Source organism: Pavona decussata, unplaced genomic scaffold (assembly GCF_977016875.1).
Source record: "Pavona decussata unplaced genomic scaffold, jaPavDecu1.1 SCAFFOLD_563, whole genome shotgun sequence".
Classification (NCBI taxonomy): domain Eukaryota; kingdom Metazoa; phylum Cnidaria; class Anthozoa; order Scleractinia; family Agariciidae; genus Pavona; species Pavona decussata.
Genome location: NW_028145845.1, coordinates 129,309 through 150,000, shown reverse-complemented (window position 1 = coordinate 150,000; position 20,692 = coordinate 129,309). Strand labels below are relative to the sequence as shown.

The window sequence follows — 20,692 nt, the reverse complement described above, 5'->3', positions numbered from 1 at the left end:
CATCATTTTTATCCCTCGAAGGTAGCAGATAGGCTAGCGAAAGCTAATAATCTTTTAGAAATCATTTTTACCAGAGACCGTTACTCTATATATTTGTTAAATCTGAAGATGGTTCCTCACTCGCACTCTATCGATAAGTTAAACGTGGAAAGCATAAAGACAAGCCGTGCAAGTTAAACGATCGCAAAACTGACAGTACGATCGTTTGGGTGTTCACTTTGGAAGGAGCTGTGGTTCTTGAACAGTGTCATGATTTCACATGTGCGAAATTAATGTTGCGTGTGACGTCTTTGAAATTTCCAGTGGTATTGTTTTGCCTACTGAAAACGGAAACACTGGCAGATTCATAAACCGACATTTGTTCAACCGACAAGTGAAAAACGTTATATAACAGACACATAGTCACTCATTTCACATACCTTTGAGAATCAGACTTGACCAAAAACAAAGCAAAAAGAATTTCGTGACGCAGAGTTTGAAGTTTTTCCGCAGATGATCTTTCTTCATGTCTAGTATCGTCGACTTAAGCATATCTTTAGTGATTTCGCCAGCTTTCTCGATATTTTTTAAGCCATCCTTTTTACGTATTTTCCTTGTAACTTCGTCTACGTAAAATTGTCAGACCCCAGTTGGTCCAATCATTTCTCTTCTACAGGAAGCATATGTTGTCAATATAGTTTCCATTCGGTTACACTAAATTGTTTTCTCCTGAGATCCCTGAACTAGGTTAAGAAGGACAGTTTACACTAGTAACATTCATAATTACTTTCATTTGATGGTAAAATCTTTTGTTTTTCTTTCTTGGCAGAAAAAAAAAAGCATAATCGGCCAACTCGAAATTTCTGATAATGGCAACTTGTGTGGGTGTCATGTTGTGTTCCACCTAACCTGGAACCATGACCAACCTTTTTGCGGAGAACATGAGCGCGATGATGGTAGATTTTTGATTCTTTGTTTCAACTTGAACGCCCTTCCCACCTGTTCTGTTACTGGATTTGCAAGTTAAACGAATGGGGACGATCTGGAAGTAGTGCAAGTAGCACGAACTTATTTTTAGAAAGTGACGTTTTCGTTGACGACTGCAACGAGAACGTCAGAAAACAATAGTTCTAATGAAAAAAAAAAAAACACAAGCTCTGCAGGTGCATTATAAACTTTGGTACATTTCTTTGCCGTCCTCGGCAAAACAACAACGTGAAATGACCACATCAAGGTTTTATGGAGAACGCAAACGCATGATGAAAGCCTCCCCTTCGTCGTAGTCTCCTGGATAGTTCGGCCACATCACACAAACTGATGAGTAGAAATTATTGCGAATTTATTTAGAAAATGCGAAAGTTATTTGTTAAGTTACGTTTTCGTTGCAGTTTGGTGTGGGTTAAAGGAGAAATCAGTTTTCGGAATGGCATAAGTATGTGAAATACTATTTATGCGGAGTGACTTAAACAAATAAATTAACCTAAGAATGCGTGCTGTTTTTCGCGCTCATTTTTAAGAGCACCTTTTTGCAGCCTGCGTGCAGACGCTTCCTGTTTCCTTTGTTTAAGTGCAAGAATGGAAATAGGAGACGTCTGCACGCAAGCTACGATTTTTTTATTTTGCAGACTCCAGTAGAATATTAAACAACCAGACAACAGATCGAGGATTAGAAAATATGCGTGTGGCTTTCAGATGGAATATATTTACTCGCACAGGCTAACACCAAAGCCGTATTCGACTGAATGTTTGTTCCACATTCTTTGTTTCCGAGGCAGACGTACAAGAACTAATTATAAACTGAAAATAGCTTCCCTTCATCAAGAACTGTCTATTCTGACAGCCCAAGAGGAACTTTTAGTCCAATTCTACGCAGCTGAAACAACGTATACTGTTTCCTTTGTACAATATTTCGGCCGGCCAGACCAGGCTTGTTCCTGTCTAAGATTTCACTAAAAGTTATGATAAAATTTTGAGTGACGCAATATATTAATAATAATCAATGTTCCCGTGAGCCAAAAAGGAAAATCGATGTATGCGTTTTGGACATAAAACAATGATATTACGTGGGAAGAGTGATACTTTATAGCAGCCTGCAAATCGTTATTAATGGCGCATCACACCCGAGCATCAATTAAAGCATTTGTCTAACAGTTTGTAAACTGCAACTTAAAACTCCAATACTCTTAATACAGCAAAAATAGCAACATAAGTCATTGATCTCCAGGCTGTATAATTCGAATGCGTCAGGTGAACATATGTTAACTTATGTTATACACAATTTATTTCGAATCCTCTTCCCGATAAATGGAAATCTTTGTTTAAGCGTTGAAGGTAATTGATTTCTTTCCTTCGATATCCTGAACGTTACTTGTTATTTTTTTTAAAACAAAAAAAACTCTTTCTCATTGTTCTTAATGAAACCGAGATCCTCTTTCACGTTTTCTCTTTTACCAGGTGTCAAGAGAGTTAAGACGCATACTGTGGCCGCTCGCTTGAGGCAGCTGTAATCCTCTCAAACTCGTATCCAAAATGTTCGGCCTCCTACTTCAGCGGACACCATCAGTTCTGGGATCTTCTTAGCTCACTGATCGCCGAGCGAAATCTTTAAATCTTATTTTCATTATTTGTGAGACGTCCACTATTTTTTGACGCAATAATTAACGGCGAACATGGTCGCTACAAAGACAACTCCTACTGTTATAAAAATACATAATAAAATGCAAGATCCACCTGCAACGGCTTTCACTCACGCAGAATCAAGAAAAGTAAAACGTTGAACATTTCATTTCATTTCATCCAATAGACGTTATTTTCGAGCTTAAGAAGAAAAGAAAGAAAAGAAAAACTAAAAACGGTTGCTCGATTTTGTGAAAATTAAAGCATAATGTTGCTTTGGTCTTTCTTTCCGCCGACGATCTGTGATTGGTTGAGAAATTCGCGCCATTTTCTCAACCAATCAAGAGCTAAGAAAAAGCGAACTCCACACGTACGTTTTCCCGCGCTAGACATTCTTTTCATGCATTATTTACCTTGAGTTCTCATTGGTTCATCGTGTTGTTTACGCTTGGCTAATTTGAATGGCACTTTTCGTTTTGGTTTAACCACGCTCGATAGAATCTATGAAGGCATATACGGTTTATATAATAATTGAGGTCAAAACTAGCCTTAAATCTCTGTTTTTGCGACGTTAGCATTAAGGTGTATATGATAGATTTTTTTTTATTTGCTTGATCGAATCGGAACTTTTTTTATGTAAGACTGAATGTCAAAAAATCTATACTCATACATTCTCTGCAATGACAATTACAAGAATAAAATAAATGTGAAAAACATGTTTGGGGAAAAATTCAAATTGTTTTAGACTTGAAATGAGATCTTTGAAATTGCTTGTATTGTCTCTTTAAAGTGTATATGACAGATTTATTTTTAATTGCTTGATCGCATCTTCATGTTTTTCTTGTATGAAATAAAAAAAATTCCCTATCAATTTTCCTTCTCCTCGTATGAGGCGGACAAATACGTGTCATTTCACTTCCGGTTGGGTACAAAACCGCGCAAGGCGGGAGACTGGGGATAGTGGACCTGTGACGTCAATACAAGAACGCTGCTTTCGCGGGTTTCAGTGTTTTTGTTGTGCGAAGGAAGAAAATATGGCGCTACGGCGTGTTCTGTATGGTTGTAGCAACAACAATTTTTACCCAAACATGTTTTTCGCATTTATTTTATTGTGCTATTGTCATTACAGAGAATGTATGAGTTTAGATTTTTTGACATTCAGTCTTACATAAAAATCGTTTCCGATTACCCATGATGATCAAGATAGCATGCTGCTTTTTTAATATAGTTCGTATTATTGTATCTGAAATTCATCATTTAATGACCAAGCCCCAGTCTCTATTTTAAAGGGAAGTCTTTTACTGTAAATCTGAAAGACTGACGTGAATATTCGAAAAGAAAACATGGTTCAGAACCCCTCCCTACAATATTTTTTGCACTTTACGGAAAGTTGTATCCGTAAAAAAATAGTGGATCGAAGATCACCGAGCTCGTTTTTTTTTTAGTTATAACCACTTAAAGCTAAAATTAGGAGGTGTTTTCAATAGGTCATACTGCAGCTATGGTTACCTACTGTATGTCGAGAAAATGACCAAGACTTGTTTGCCAATGACGGACATTTGTTTCATATCAGTTGTTGTATCAAGCGACAAAGGGTGCATGGTGATATTGATCCGTCAAAGTATACCTGACGGATAGTACTGGAAACCGGTGCCTGCCAATTTAATTATCAGACATTCAGGGCTGAGTTGCTCGAAGCATGGTTAGCGCTAACCATTAGTTAAGAAGTATTAAGACCTATAGGTTGTTATGGTATTTAACCCGGGTTAGCGCTAACCATGCTTCGAGCAACTGGGCCAAGACTGTTAGGGACAGTTTATTTTCCCGCGCCCCTCCGTAACCCCCTTGTGGGGATCGCTTGACGTTATCGATCAACCATGTGCTTTGGCAGTCTGTGCTTTGCAGTTTTGCGAAGTTTGTTCGCTTTCATGGCTTGATTTTGGAAAATTAGGTCTGAAGATGCCCAAAATATGCAAGTTATCGTTTTGACCGCTTATTTGAGCTGGTTTTATGTAATTCGGTATTCATTTAAGCCCGAGTTGCGAGCTCTTGCATTTTGTATTTTCAGCTGTACCGAACAAACGAATCGACGAATGAATCACCGATCTACATGTGACGCGAGTGAATGAATTGAACGGTTGGAATCGAGTGTAGCGTTTCGAGTAACAGAATAAACATCTTCAGTGGCAATAATTGTCTTGGGGTTTTTCCAACATCGAATGTACAGATATTTGGTAGAGTATTCCATGTGCATGTTTACAATATAATAATACAACAATACCCTTTATTTTGCGTGGTAAATGTGCCAGCCAATCAGAGAGAAAAGAATTTACTCTATAGAGGAAATTCATTCCATAAACTGCCTGAATTTCTTGACCAAACGGAAGTCTTCCTAAGTGTCACGTGACATTCATTGGTTGATGACGTCACATAACTTGTTTTTGAAAATGGGGAACATTTATACTCCAAAATTTTATAAAACGTTTGCCATTAGAATGTTTAGTATGTGCCAACCTAATTCCGCCTTTTAAGGTGGTACTCGTTATTTATCTCTTAAGGTGTTTGGCCATTTATCATGTCACGTGACCCATTTTCCTTAATTGACCGTTACTCTTAAGATGTGGACATCATTAAAAGGCGGGATGATAAAGCTCTTAGCAGGGTTCATCAAGAAAGCAACGAACAAGATTGATATAATGCAGCTTTTTGTTCCCCATTTTTAAGTAAAGCTTTTAATCGTTATAAGTCCTTTTCAGGTCACGTGACTAGAATCTGATACAGCAAAAACCGATAAGAAAATGTTTGCCAAGTTTCACAGAGATCAGACAAAAGCTTCCCCTCCAAATAAAAATGTGCGTAACAATTAGGCTGGTCAAGCCTTAATGCACTTGAGAGAAGAGAGCGGAAACACATTACATAGATCTTATTAACGGAAGGGCGTGTTTTATGCATCAAAAAGACCCTCAACGATTGATGACACGAAACCTAAGCGCGCTACGTCTTTGTCAATCAGCCACACAGGATAATGACAGAGGAGGATAAGAAAGATGAACTTATTCATCGTGTGTTTGTCAAGCGAAAAAAAAAAAAAAAAGAAAAAAAAAAGGAACGAACTTTGGTCGGATTATTCGAAGGCTAGACATAAAAAAAAAAAAAAAAGATACGGAAATACGAAAGGAAAGCCTTTTAACTGTAACAACGTAAAGTAATTACAACCTCATCTGGGAGACTAAATGATGGTTGATTTTTGCGAATTTTTATGAATTATGTACGAATTGGGATAAAGTGGCGTGGCCGAAAAGAATGACCATCAATATGAAAAGTCGAGAAAAGCAAAATGCAAACAACAAACAGCAACAACAACAAAGGCCTATAGTTGTGTTTGAAATCAACGCAGTTCTCAGCATCCCCTTTCTGCTGAGTAAAAGTTTGCAGCCTAATAAAACCAGCTTTCGGTGCGACCGGTCTTTATAGCGCCAAAGTGTCTCAATTGCTGAGCTAATAAGTAAACTTGATAAGGATCAGAGACATGGAACCTGACATGTATCCAATGCCTGCCTATTTTTGTAAACGACTTTATTGCCTGAAATACAAAAATTATGTACATACAAATGTATACTACTGAAACACAAATGATACATAATGTGCTTGTTACCAATACGTACTATCAAGCTAGCAAGGCCTTAGGTTTTATAACCCTTTAAACGCTGACATACTTGGTCTTAATTCTGGTATTTATTTTTTTAAAAAAAGTTGTGTTATAGTTTTCTCTTTTAATCCTTGGGCAAGGACTGCTTTGCGTAATTTACAAGTTCCAAAGACTTGAGTAATAACAAAGCTATACAAAGTAGTTATAATAATACTGCTACTAATAATGATGATGATGATGTCGACTAATATTGCAACAGATGATAAACATAAGTAATGTCAACTGCTCCTATGGCTAAAAAAATCCTGACAAATATTACTCAAAATCTAGATTTTACTAAAGGAGTCTGCAGTACGAAAAACCGGGAAACCTTACGCTTGATAAAAGGATTAGGAGAAGACACTAACTAGTAAGAAGCTAAATAACTAACCAACCACTGATTGCTAACGTATTCATTATATAAAGCTCAGAACGACTCGACGTGTGAGTTAAAAATAGCTAATAAATAACTTAAGTGGCTGCGAAAAGAAAGCCTAAAAAAAAAGTTCAGGCTTGAACGGGATTCGAACCCATGACCTCTGCGATGCCGGTGCAGTGCTCTAACAACTGAGCTATCAAGCCAACTGGGATTTGGTCATTTTGTGAATTTGTGTCATACCCGTCGACGTGAAGTGATGGAAGTGGAATATATGAAGTACATATATTTGCGGGTGAAATAATGAATAAGTGAGAGACTATTTCAGTTATGTACGCAACTTAGGTCCTTGCGGAAAGAAAGCCTGAAAAACATGTAGCCTTGAACGGCATTTGAAATCAAATTACGTTCAACAATTTCAAATTTCGTTCAAGCCTGAATTTTTTCAAGCTTTCTTTTCGCACCCCTCTTACGGTGCGTACATTACTGCGATGGTCATCCACCACAGATCAATATAATTATGTATTTTATATATTCCTGTTCCAGAACGTTTTCATTCTTTTTTCAAGAGAAGGGAAAGGTGGCACATAATACAGCATTCTCATGTTAAGAATAAATAAACAAAATCTGATGTAAAATTATTTCCGTAAACGTTTCTCGTTCATTATAAAATAAATTTTACCTGTGATCTCAGTTTTTCCCAACAAATACTTAAGCAGTCGGTGTTAGGGCACCTAGAAAAGGGTAAGGGGAGGGGGGGGGAGGGGTTGGGGGAATTTGTACTCTCTCGAATCCCCTGGCCTGGAGCCTTTCACCGCTCACAACTCTACACGCTAACAGTCTTGTCTCCAGATACAGCGTGCAACAATTTCTCCTCCAAGTTTTGCTTCTGTTTGTACTTCTCAAAATTCAGCAAAATTTGCTTTCTCAAAGTGACAGGCAATCTTCTTTTCTTGAACTTGTCGATCATCACAAGAATCAGCGACGAATCTCCCGTGTCCACTCCTCTCTGGATGGCCATATGCAGCTCTTCCCGACAGAAGTTGCTTGCCAGGTAGTTGTCAGACAAAACAATAAGCACTTGACGGCTGCCGTACACGCTGTCAGCCATGTTTTGGACGATTGGCTTTCCCAGCACAAGTCCCGGCTGTGAATACTTTATAGTATCGCGTGTTTGTCGAGGAGCGAGATCAGATTTTCACTGACCCACGCAAAGCCCTTAGAGCTGTAACTGATAAACAGTTTGTCGTTTGCAACTTCGTCTTCTGGAAAACCTGTATTGAGAAACAAACCACATTGTAACTAATAAACTAAGTTAAGATAGGACACCTTTTTTATACTCAAATGTTTTCAACCCTTAAGTGACTAAGTGGTTAATTAAGACTGGGTTAAATTGTGGCCCAGGTAACTGTCCGCTGCTTAATGCTTTTTTCTTTTTCCAGAACTCTGCATGCTGCTCTTTCAGCAGATGATCCGCTGGGAAGAGTCGACAAATTCTTGTCACAAATTAGTGAAAAAACTATCGGTTTTTCCTCTTTACTCCTTGATATTTGAGTTAAATGTTTCAGTGTAACTTACTCCTAATGTTCTTCGAGGTCCACTTTTTCTTGACTTAGCGAAGAATGAGTAACGCCGTCATAAAGAAGGCACTCCCTGCTGCCAAAATAACAATGGAGAAGATCCACTGCCTACCGCTGCCTCCTAAGGAAAATTAATGAAATCGTGGAACATGGAAGTGAGTGAATTGTAGCTTCGTTTGTCCCGTTCCGCCATCCGTATCAGTTACAATCTCATCCTGAACCCTGTTTGGCATGATGCTACTCAGTTTCTGCCGTATTATTTTCTGTATTTCACCCTGATAGGCTAGTATATTCCGCCTCCCTCAATTGTAATTTTAACTCTAATTGCATCTTTTTGCAACTTCCTTTGAAAACTTGCATTAGATGGTCAAACGGACTCGGACGAAAACGCAATTTAGACGGAAACAATTAACAAACGGTCTTACACGTGCACCCAACATGCGCGAAAGTAAGACAATTTGCATCTAGCTGCGTTCCAATACCTACATCGACTTTCGTGCAAGTTTCACTAGCGCAAGATCAAATTGAACGCTTGTCGGCAAGCTATTGCAATTAGGGGCAGGTCCTGAAACGTTGAAACTGCAAATTGTCGCAAGTTTCAAGTGCGGAGTTACCGAATTCAACCTGCACCGATCATTAACTCCTATTTGACGTTTGATTGACCCATTTTGTAGTTGTGTTCATTTGTTACGGATGTGATTTTGAAATTGGTAAGAGGGCCTCGCGTCTTGTAAATTGCTCTGTAATTATTGTCATGATTTTACAATTCGCATTCCCACGGATCATTCGAATGATTGCAGACCGGAGCAGGCTCCACTCAGCTTTGCTACTATTATTGGCCAAGTTAAACTACTTTGGTTATGGTTTCATTACTGCAAGAGTTTGTTTGTGGAAGTAGCTGGTGTCCGTCCCATAGCGACTAAAAACCTGGTGGGTGCAGTGGCATTCCCTTAAATAAGCTATATAGATGCGTGTCCCCCCAAATGGTGTGCGTTTTGAGCTGTCTTGGCCTCATGTTGGTACAGGTGTTTATGTAAGCACAATAACATATATGGGCAAATTTATCTTCGTTATTTCTCCCCCGCGATTCAAAACTGTTCTTCGAAGCGAGCCTCCGTGGTTGAATGATAAACTCAAGAACTTGATCAAACGACGCCAATGTGCCCTTGCAAAAAGAAATATGGATACCTTTCGAATGCTCAGAAATTGCGTGAATCGTGAGCGTAAGATCTGCCGGGCAAAGTATTACGAAGCAAAGGTTAGCCATTTGAGGGAGTGTATGCCATCTGTGTGGAGGAAAGAGGTGAAAAAGCTCAGCGGTATGTCACCTGCCTCAGAAACGCGGGACAACACTAGCAAATTACTGCGACACCTAGGTTTTTCACCTGGTGTCCTGGCAAATTACATCAATTTAGCGTTCCTGACCCCAATGCAGGAATTTTGAGCCCCTTACCCACAATCCTTTTGACCCACCACAAGCCAACAACGAAAGTCATGCCGTAAATATGATATCGGAGTTTTCAACTTTTATGAAACTATCTGCACTCAACCCCTCCAAAGCACATGGGCCAGACGGTATCCCGGCATGGTTATTAAAAGAAAACGCTGATCTCCTGGCGGGTCCAGTCTCTGCGATCCCCAACTCCTCGTTCCACGAATCTCGCATTCCGCCTTCTTGGAAAGAGGCTGACGTAGTCCCGGTCCCAAAACAAAGGCCTATTAATGACATTAACAAGCACCTCCGTCCGATTTCATTTACGTCCACCCTGTCTAAACGCTGAAGATCACATTGTTGAGAAATACGTTAAACCTGCTGTTTTACAAAGAATTGACCCTCAACAATTTGGAACTATTCCCAAATCGTCTACTACACATGCCTTGGTCAGTATGACGCATAATTGGCTTGTTAACACCAACGGAAATGGTGCCACGGCAAGAGTAGTCCTTCTTGATTTCCGTAAGGCCTTTGACCTTATCGATCACAGTGTTCTTGTTCAAAAACTAACAACATATGATATTCCGAGTCAAGTCAAAGGTTGGATCGTTGACTTCTTGATGGACCGGAAACAAAGAGTTAAACTTGCTCAGGATTGTCACTCTGAATGGCGCTTTGTGCCATCCGGTGTCCCCCAGGGAACAAAATTAGGCCCCTGGTTATTTCTTGTCATGATTAATGAATTGGACACACCAGCTGACATGTGGAAATACGTGGATGATACATCTTGTTCCGAAATAGTTACAAAGGGTTGTGAGAGCAAACTCCAAGAATCTATGGATGACCTTTCGAGACAAGCGAGCCTCGATGGGTTCCAACTGAATGAGGCCAAGTGCAAAGAACTTCGAATTGGATTCTGCAATAGCAACCACGATTTTGAACCCCTAGTTCTAAATGGCGAACCCCTTGAATTTGTCATCAGTGCCAAATTGCTAGGCGTGACCATTAGCCACGATTTAAAGTGGAACATGCACAGCTCTGAACTAATTAGGAAATGTTCCTCTCGTCTCTACTTTGTACGTCAACTCAAGAGATCCGGAGTGGCACCAAGTGAACTGGTGCAATTCTATGTGACATGTATTAGGCCCGTCCTGGAATACGCAAGTCCTGTATTCCATCGTTCTCTACCAAACTATATTAGTGTAGATTTGGAACGGATCCAAAGAAGGGCATTCAGAATCATCTATCCTGACCTGTCATGTAGTGTAGCATTAGAAACAGTTGGCCTACCGAAACTTCATGAGAGGAGAGAAAAGATTTCAATCGATCTGTTTGACGAGATCGTCTGTAACCCCACCCACAGTCTCCATAGCCTCCTCCCTCAAAGGAAGAGTTGTAAATATGCACTGAGACGCAAAAGTGATTTCACTCTCCCCCTGTGTAAGACCGAGCGTTTGAAGAACAGTTTTATTTTTAGCCATGTCTATAAGATGTAGATATTTTCTCATTTCCTCTTTGTTATTATATTTTTAGCCATGTCTATAAGATGTAGATAATTTTCTTATTTTCTCTTTGTTATTATTAGAATTTGTAAATATCCCGTAATTCAGCTTATGGCTGCAATGGTGTTTATAATAAAGTATCTATCTAATCTATCATCCACCTTCAAATGAAATCGGCGATACTTAACATTCGACGTATTAAAGCCTGAATTGCCACTTAAGATATGCAAACGCAATTCCTCCAGGTCTGAAAAAGAACATGGATTTAAGAAACCAGGTCTGCAAACAAGTATGGACTTAGAAAGCACATGAGGGTTAAAACACTGACCTGATTTTGATGAATGACTTGTCCGGAATGTAGTTGGAAACTCTGTTGCTTAAAAGAAAAATTTTTACTTTAGAAAATAATTCAAATTGGAAGCGCATATGAAAACTACTATGGACTTCGCTTGAACTGCTTTATACTTCATGTGAGACGGTTATATATATCTCCTTCAGCAATCCTTGAAGCTATTGGCTTATTTTTTGTGCACTTCCGTTTGAGTAACACATTTGATGAAATTCACTGAGTGAGCCAGCCTTTGTTTCCGCCGGTCAACTAACAACTAATGTGTTTGGTCAACCAACCAAACGAACGATCTACCATCCAGTCGACTGACCGACTGACCCAACCAACCAACCAACCAACCAACCAACCAACCAACCAACCAACCAACCGACAAACCAACCAGTCAACCAACATCAACAAACCAACAAAACGACTGACCTATGGCTGTCATGCCACTGAGAAATAATTCTTTCTCCACTCTGACCCAAATATGTGACAAAAAAGTTAACATTAAATTAGCGCACTTAAGTCATTTAAAATTAAGTTGCTTCTTTCTGCAATTTCTTATTAATTTAATTTAAAGCCTTGGATTGTTAATAAGTATTTCAAGAACAAACCGAGCCCCCAATTCGGCAAAACAACCTTGAAATTGGCAATTGGCGATGTTTGTTCGGTCGTGCGGTCGTGCGGATATTCGGTTGTGTCTGTTCACTTTGCCTTGTGCCCTCGGGGCATCTTGTCTGGTCACTAAGTTAGTCATTCAGTGTCCTATGTGGTTCCGGCCTTGTGTTCACTCTTCTTTCTGTTTGCCTGTCTCTTCCATACTTTCGTACGTGTTCTGCCCTATCCGCCAGTTCTACTGGTGGCACGGCTCCGGCTTACTCAAAATCCTATCATGGGCTCATACATAAAATTTAACCAATAACATTAACCAATTAAAAGCTGTATTAAAACATTACGAAGAAGTCCCTTCATGTTTTAATACCCGTGGCTGTCTTACTACAGAGAAAGACTTCCTCTTTCTCCGATCTGACACAAACAACCAAACAACTAACGAGCAAACAAAGAAACTATTCGACCAAGCAACCAACCAACCAATCGACTGAACAACCGACCCAACCAACACCAACCGACCAACTAAACGACTGACCGACCAACCAAACAACTAACCAACCAACAAAGAAACTACCCGACCAAGCAACCAACAAATCGACTGAACGACCAAACAATCAACAAACGAACCAACCTACCAACCAAACAACCAACCAACCAACCAACCAACCAACCAGCCAACCAACCAGCCAACCAACCAACCAGCCAACCAACTGACCAACCAACCAACCGACTAATCAACCACCAACTAACCAACCAACAAACCGACCAACCGACCAACCAACCAACGAACCAACCTACCAACAAACAAACCAATCAATCAACCAACTAACCAACCCACTAACGAACCAATCAACTAACCGACCAACCAACTGACCAATCAACCAACCAACTAACAAGCCGATCAACCAATTGAACAATCAACTAATCATCTATTGCCTAAAATGGATCTGAAAAGTACTTTCTTACCAATTTGTGGTTCATACACCTTTAACTCAATGGACGCTGAAGTGTTTTGCCATTCGTCCCATTCACAGAACATTTGACAACTATACGTCCCCTTGTCATTATCTGTGACGTTCATAATGGTCAGGATGAAAGCTTTTTTGCATTTGCTGCTTGTTTCCTTTAAGTCCACTGTGTACTTCCGACTGGATTTCAATGGTACCGACTTGTTATTGAAATGCCATTCAAGATAGCAGTCATAATCATAATCTAATTGTCCGTCAACAAAGCAGATAAGGGTGCTGTTGGTAAAGGTTGTCGTGTGAATCGTTGAAGACTCAGTAGCTGGAAAGTAATTCTTTGGGCCTGCATGTTGGAAGAAAAATTTGAAATATTGCTGACAGAGGTTGTAATTCAGTAATACAAAAGCGTATCATAAAGTTGTGTAAGCTACAAAACACTTGAAATCGGAGAATTTTACTATACTTCGATATAAACTTTTTGAAGTTAAAGTTAGCTAATTTTAAAGTGGCAGTTCTATTACTCAATACATATAGCACATCAAGGAAATAAAATTAAAAGAGGGGGTAACCAAACTTGTTTCACACTGCATAGATTTCTAGCTACTACGAGCAGTCATAAAATGACGTAAACCTGAGAGGGAGACTTCCTTTTTATGTCAAAGTAGAAAGGTATTTCATTTGAGTTTACAAAGCTTCTGACACTGTTCAAGAAACACTACTAATATTTTTTTTTTTGTTGTGATCATGTACCTTATACAGCGGAAACAACTTTTTCTTGAAGGTAAGCGAAAAAGAGTTATTATAAATTCAATGAAGAGAAATTTAGTTAAAAGACTTTTTCTTGAATGTGAAAAAAAATGGCCACGGTAAATAACAATGAGCTTAAATTCCAATAAATTATGGCATTTTCAAAGCCAAAGGATCTGATTTATTTGGACTACCCCCCTTTTCAGACGCTTTGAGATGCTTTCGCTTTGCTCAAAAGTTTCTTGTTTAAATTAGCACCATCGCCAACTGATATGTCGAAATTTTTACCTTCGCGCCTCTCCAGAAAATACCTTCTCAAACCTTTTCGGCAGGCTGTCAACGTTGCTGGCTCATATTTTTCGCCGAAAGTTCCTTTTATGGTGTCTCTTATCTCTAGAAACAGTGCTTCAAGAGCTCTGCTGCATTGTCTTTCATGGTTCAGGTCTGTCAATTTGATCTTCTTGTCGGAGCTAGGGCAAGCGCCGAACGGCATGCAGACTCGGTAACTTTAACACGGTTCTTTGCCTCTTGGTTTATTTCAATTTTTTTAATCTCCATGGCATCTAAGCTAGGAAAATAATCCTCTTTTTTCGTTTTTGGGTACTAGTATAGTTGATTTTTTTTTAATTCTCTCTTCTGGTTGTGAGGTTTATTCATCACTGTTTTCATGCTGTTGTTTATCTCGCGGCGGTAACAAATTTTCGATCAAATTTGCTGGTAAAATGTTTAAACCTACTAGCTCGTCTATTTCATCCATGGTAGGTACTTTGCGGACTGTAAATTTCTGCATTTGCTTTCTTTTGACGCAAAAATCAAAGCCAAAAATCCAAATAACCCGTCCCGAGAAAACATTTCGCGTACAGATATTACCATGGCTACAGTTTGACTGAAGTAAGAATTTCCCTTTCAATCAGCGCACGGTTTGTACTTTATCCGTTTACTCTCTCCACCAAAATTTTTGTATCGCGATAAAAAACTAAATTCGATTTTGAGACGACATTACGGCTTTATAATGACGGCGTTGGGAGAAAATATATTCCGTACTGGGCGGAGTCTCGAAAAGGAATATATTTCCTTACTACTATCCGTCATTATAAAGCCGTTATGTCGTCTCAAAATCGAATTTAGTTTATAGTATTCATGATTCTAGATTACAACATTCCTACCGCTCGTGGTCTTTGCGTTTTAACAGATGAGAGAACACCAGTTTTAGTCGCAAATCGCCTAAAAATGTGAAGGTACTAAGATGTCATGTTGGTCACACAACGATAATTCACGTTCCCCTTCCGTCAGCCGTCTTGTTGCGTAAGCTCATTATTAGATCATGCGGACCGTAAGTAAGGGTTATTGGCCTGGAACTAGGGGATATGTGATACGCCCGAGGGCACGCCGCGAGGGGAATATATCACATATCCCCGAGGGACAGGCCAATAACATGCTTTTTTTTTCGGTTGGTGAGGATTCCTAATAGAGACAAGGACCTTTAATAATTAAATGCTTATTTTATACCAGGTGGAAGTCAAATACATAACATTTTTTAACGGCAGTAGTAGGTAGTGAGATTTCGGCCGTAAAGATGTTTTTCTCAACTTTTTTCTGAACTTTGGATTATTCACACAACAATTTGTATAAACAATTGCTTTTGTCTGCTGGTATGCGTGGTAAACATGTTTGTCACTCTTGCATAATCACTGCATTCAGTACACTACACGTGGTTGAGCGGCTGCTGTTAAATTTTGGAAATAGTGTGCAGTCGGCAATCGTTCCGTGTGGAAACAACGATGAGCGATTGTTAAGATGAAGTCTTTTTAACCGAAAACGTCTTACACTGTCTTTGCTGAACGGATTAGTGGTCGTATTCCTGCAAATGTAAAGCAAGCTACCAGTGGGACAGTACGAGTATGGAATGAGTGGTCGCCGATGGAAGAACCTCCCTTCCAACTAGTAGTCGACAAGAAGGTGAGTTTGAGTTTGTTGTTGCGCCTGTTATTGAAGTACTAGTAGTAGCAGTAGTAGGTGTAAAAGTTATGTTGTTCATTTTTTCTTTAATAATAAACGATTAAGAACTCGTTGAAATGTTTGAGATTACTAAATAAGGGGAATAAGTCGAGCAGTATATGGCGAGGGGGGGGGGGGAATATATATTCCCCCCCTCGTTATAATCCCCTCGTCCGTTGTTATCAGCTATTGTTTTCAGCCCCGCCCTCCCCTTTTACAACCAAAGCCGCACCCAGCTTTTCAGACAGTTAGTAATTGACAGGGGCTATTGAATATATTCAACCCAAAAGAACAAAGGAAACCGAGCCAACTGAAAAATAAACTGTGATAGTGATTCCATAAGAATAAGTCACACTACAATGATTTCAATTTCTTCAAATTTGTATTTGTTATTGATATTTGTATTTTCTCACAATATGTGAAACAAAAATGGGGAGTCACGATGCTCTTTTAGAAGGAAACTACCAACAACTTCTCCGAAGAAATATTCTATACGTCCGCGCACGCTGATAATGCAAAAAGGTACGAGCGGATTTGACCAGCGTCGACAGTAATTTCTCGTTTGCTTTGGTTTTGCTTTACAATGCTCTGTAATTGGTTAGCAAAGTATGCGCCCCTTTCTCAACCAATAAGAAACAAAACCAAAACCTATCGTGACTACAAATTTTCATATTTTCTTAGAACAATAAGAGAGTGGAATGTCTTATCATCTGAAGCGGTTAATGCCCCTTCCCTCACGGCATTTGTAAACTACCTTTAAATTGATGGTTTTTACATATCTGTTTTTATCTATTTATTTATTGTTTATTGGCTCATTACCGCTGACCGATTTGCAAGAATGATCATTTTTGATGGAGGCAAATTAATGGCAGACAGATCGATAGACTTGCTCGCTTGCGTTTTCCTGGGCTTGTCGTGACGGTTACATGTAGTTGCTCCGAATTCTGATTGGTTCAATGCACTGATTACGTCCGCTGTAATTGGTCAGAGTATAATTACTTTGGTTTTGTTCCTTTACGACGCTCAATTGACAACCGGTATAAATTGCGCAATGGAACTTTTCGATACAGGCTAAGACTGGTTTGCATAGCACCAAAGGCTCTAAAAATTCTATGGGAAGCGTTTACACACGTGTTTGTTAGCCTGAGCTACTGACTTTTAAAACTTAGTCATTCAGGGAAATTCAACGCTTCCCAAAAGTAACAATTTACTCCACAAGTAAATTATAATAGTACAACAGCCACCCTTAAATTCCAGGGGCGCACAGATGACATTATTTCTCATCGGACTAATTACTCTTAAGGAGACTTCAGTCTCTACGCCCAATTTTAGATGTAAAGACTACATATATATGTAACAGAGTTTTTAAAATATGATATAACATATGTTGTATTATGCATTTTGAATGATTTGAACTGATTTGTGATTAATTTTAGTTTTTTTAATTTTAACGCACGACCAACAGGCTGCAGGCTTTAACCTATTATCGTGCTTAAATAAAGGTTGTCTGTCTATAGTGTCTGTCTGTCTGTCTGTCTGTCTGCCTGCCTGTCTGACCGCAAGAAAACAGACCAAATTACATACATTTATATGTCACCCGAATGTTGGAGGACTGACTACTCGACCAGCCGGGAATGTTATTCTCTGCAATGCAGGTATATGATCCTTCGAATTCTTCACGGCCCGATGGAATATGAAGAGTACTTTGTAAAGTAATCAGATCAAGCTTCGAAAGCTTCTTCTTCTCTGAGTGGTAAAAACCTTCAGATCCATTCATGATTGGTTTGCGGTCCTTGTACCAAATTACACGAGGAAGAGGCCAGCCCCTGAAGACGCATTTCAAATCTCTTGTTTTGCCCCTGTAAATGTGCCTTGGCGACGTCGTGATAAACATTAACTGTAGCTCTCCTAGAAAAAGAAGCAGACTTTAAGTTATAATTATGAACGCATGCATCTTAATCTTACTAATTTTTTTCCTTCAAAATACATCGCAAAAGACTCGTTTTATCTTTCTCTATTATCCGAAGAGTTACTAAAAAAAAAGCTGTAGTGTGCACGTAAGAAAGGAAACGTTAAAGTGCATAAAAATTGAGCAATAAAGAAATCCCGATCAGTTCATAAACTTTACCGTGGAATAAATCACTCCAAGAACCAATGGACCATCCTCTGGCCTGCGCAGGTCTTGGCTAATCATTGCTGTTAACGTTTAAGAATTTCCGGCCTGTACTAGGGGGGTAGTGTAAGAGTTAGAGCGTTGGACGTCATATCTTAAGGTCTGTGCTCGAGACCTAGCCTCTGCTGTCATATTGCTTAGACAAGGAACCTCCCTCACATTGTCTGCCTTCACCCAGGGAGGGTTCCGGCAAAATACTACTGGGGGCAACCTCGTGAGTGAACTGCCATCGCATCCATTGCAGATAATTTACTCATAGTTGCTTCAGGCAACAAAAACTGGTGGTGCTTACCATTTACACAAACCACCCGAATGGAAATTTTCGGCATAAATACGAAATGATTTAGCTTGTCTTAACAGAAGATGGATGACATGCATAATGTATGAACAACAGCTTTAAATCCCAAAAGGAGTGATAAAAATGCATCACTTTGACCAGAAGCCCAAAATTTCAGAAGTACTCCAAATGGAATGATGGGTGCCATTTGATTTTCCAACTGGAACTTCCGGGTTTTCCATGTAAATGGTAGGCACCCTGGTTTTATCCACGGTTACGCAGTTCAACTCAGTGCCACATATGAATTTAACTTAGTCATCTTCACAGATCGGAAGGCCCAAAACATGTACTGCCGGGACGTACCTTGACCCGGTTTTTGAGGATGATAAGTCTATCCCATCGTCTGGTCCTTAGACCCGCCCAGGTTTTCTACAGGCACCCATCGTATCGCATCTGGTCAAATCATTTTAATATTAAATATTAGGCAATGCCGTCAGTTTCCTCAGAGCAAATTAATTGACACGAGCTCAGTTGTTCAAAAGCCGCTTGACCTTAATGCACGATTAATATTTCATCTTTCTGGTCCTTTTTTTCTTTCAAAGCTAAAGCAATGAAATGTCTAAGTCAAAATTGGAGTCAGGCCTCTTTTGAAAAGCTCTGTATTTATTCCTATTTAGACTTGAATCAAAGTATAAAGTAGCCCTGGGTAAGCCTCATCGTGATTTTATAAATTGGCCCAAAAGTCGACGAGTAAAAACATGCAGCCATGCATTCTTGGGTTTTGGAACTATTTGGAAACATTTTGGTAACAAGTAGCTACGGGAAGCCTTTCTCACTACCTCTGTTATTAATTATAAATAACTTTATTCATGATAACTCTTTGGTATCAAAGCGGTAAGACGCATAATTAATATATGGACTGCTTAAAAAAATCTCACGTCTTTCATTGTTAAATTTATACTGGCAAACAAGAGAGGATATACTTACGTGCGAAGTATATACGAGTTGTTGAATTCCCCTGCTGTAAGACCAGGAGGGCGTTTGAGGTTAGCGTTTCATTCACTTGTTTCCATGTCTTTCCCAGTGTTGTCCCTCCATTTTTGATCGAGCAGTTGAGAGTTATGTTGGAGTCTGGGTTAACTGTCATCTGATTGGTGTATAGACAGACACCTGACTGCGAGCAAGGTGCAACTCTAATTGCACACCCGAGGCTTCCGGCAAATGTGAAACCTGTGAAGAACGAAAGAAGAAAAAGATGTAAATTGTCTGAAGGATTTTCTTAATACCTTTCAATTCCGCTATTAAATGGCGCTGTAAAAAGGATATTTACGCGGAAGTTATTGTGGATAAATTGTCATAATAATTTGTTTGAATGTAGGTGAACCGGCCAGAACGCAGGCAGCTGACGTTCGTATAATGGCATTGTAGCTATATGGTCACAGACTCACATGTCATACATATTATAACTCCTGTTGAGTACTGGACGATGCAAAAGCATTTAAATAAAAGGCGAATTACAATAACAACAAAGACCACGCGGTTTCAATTTAAAGCTTTTGTCTTAAACACGACTTGACAGTGTAGACACAACAAACAAACTGCAGCCATGTGCTCAAATTACTTGGATTTAAACAAGGAAAAAGGTGAAATATGAATTATGAAAACTCAGTTTCAGAGTAAAATTAGTAATTTGTAAATCACCCTGCGAAGCGTAAACTAAGAGAACATGTAGATGTTGAACGGTCAGATATGCTGACCGAGTATTCGTTGAGAAACGGTAGTTTAGCTTCACGCGTGTGATTTAACGTACGCTGACGACCCGCAAAATTAAAATTATACCAATAATATTGTTGTGCTTACTTATGATAGGGAAAAAGCTGCTCTTAAACCACACGAGACGGAAAATTTTATTGAATTGAGGTAGCTAAATGGTAGAATTTTATAAATTGCCACTAAAATTGCCATAACCATGGCCATTGGCATTGACATACCTGTGAGACTGCTCAGACTTGACGAAGAACAAAGCAAAAAGAATTTCATGACCCAAAGCTTAAGTTTGAAGTCTTTTTGCAGGTGATCCGTCTTCATGCCTGTGTTCACGGTTTCATGTTGATCATTCGTGATCCCATCAACTTTCTCAATATTTGTAAGCCATCAGCTTCATGTATTTTTCATAAGTCGTCCTACGTTATCGTTTTCCAATTCCAATTGGTCCAATTTATCAGAGAAGCTGCCAACGCGGTTTTTTTTTTTTTTTTTTTTTTTTTTTTCACAAAATGGATTAGAGTTTTGTTTTGATAAAGGTCAGTAGATCCGTAAACGAGGCTGACGCAAGGACACTTCACGCTTTGTTTACAATTTATACGTGCGTTCAATTTATTGAAAACGAAAATCTCATAATTTAAACCCGCGC

General features: G+C 39.2%; 2 protein-coding genes and 1 long non-coding RNA gene across 3 annotated transcripts in view; all 3 read right to left on the bottom strand.

The window, feature by feature from the left end:
* The window catches only part of LOC146449863 (uncharacterized), an 11,740-nt gene extending 11,157 nt beyond the window's left edge, over positions 1-583 (bottom strand). The window contains exon 1 of the mRNA XM_085101039.1: positions 420-583. Within this exon, the coding sequence (XP_084957165.1) occupies positions 420-531 (112 nt within the window). The 5' untranslated portion in view covers positions 532-583. The remainder of the gene's footprint in view (positions 1-419) is intronic.
* Positions 1-20,692, bottom strand: part of LOC146449859 (uncharacterized) — a 138,307-nt gene that overhangs the window by 13,959 nt on the left and 103,656 nt on the right. The window lies entirely within an intron of this gene.
* LOC146449862 (uncharacterized) lies at positions 7,796-20,382 on the bottom strand. Its single transcript, XM_085101019.1, has 7 exons — positions 20,271-20,382; positions 19,267-19,509; positions 17,414-17,737; positions 13,086-13,427; positions 11,505-11,552; positions 8,238-8,360; positions 7,796-7,933 (listed from the first exon to the last, which is right to left on the bottom strand). The coding sequence occupies exons 1-6, from the start codon at positions 20,365-20,367 to the stop codon at positions 8,272-8,274; spliced, it is 1,143 nt and encodes a 380-aa protein (XP_084957145.1). The 5' UTR covers positions 20,368-20,382; the 3' UTR covers positions 7,796-7,933; positions 8,238-8,271.

Bases quoted from the DNA above. Each gene is read 5' to 3' on its own strand.
- LOC146449862 (XM_085101019.1), bottom strand. From the start codon at position 20,367: ATGAAGACGGATCACCTGCAAAAAGACTTCAAACTTAAGCTTTGGGTC. The intron at 13,428-17,413 runs GTATGTAATTTG...TCCAACATGCAG, and splicing joins CATTCGGGTGACATATAAAT to GCCCAAAGAATTACTTTCCA. The intron at 8,361-11,504 runs GTCAGTGTTTTA...AATTTTCCTTAG, and splicing joins AAGTCATTCATCAAAATCAG to GAGGCAGCGGTAGGCAGTGG.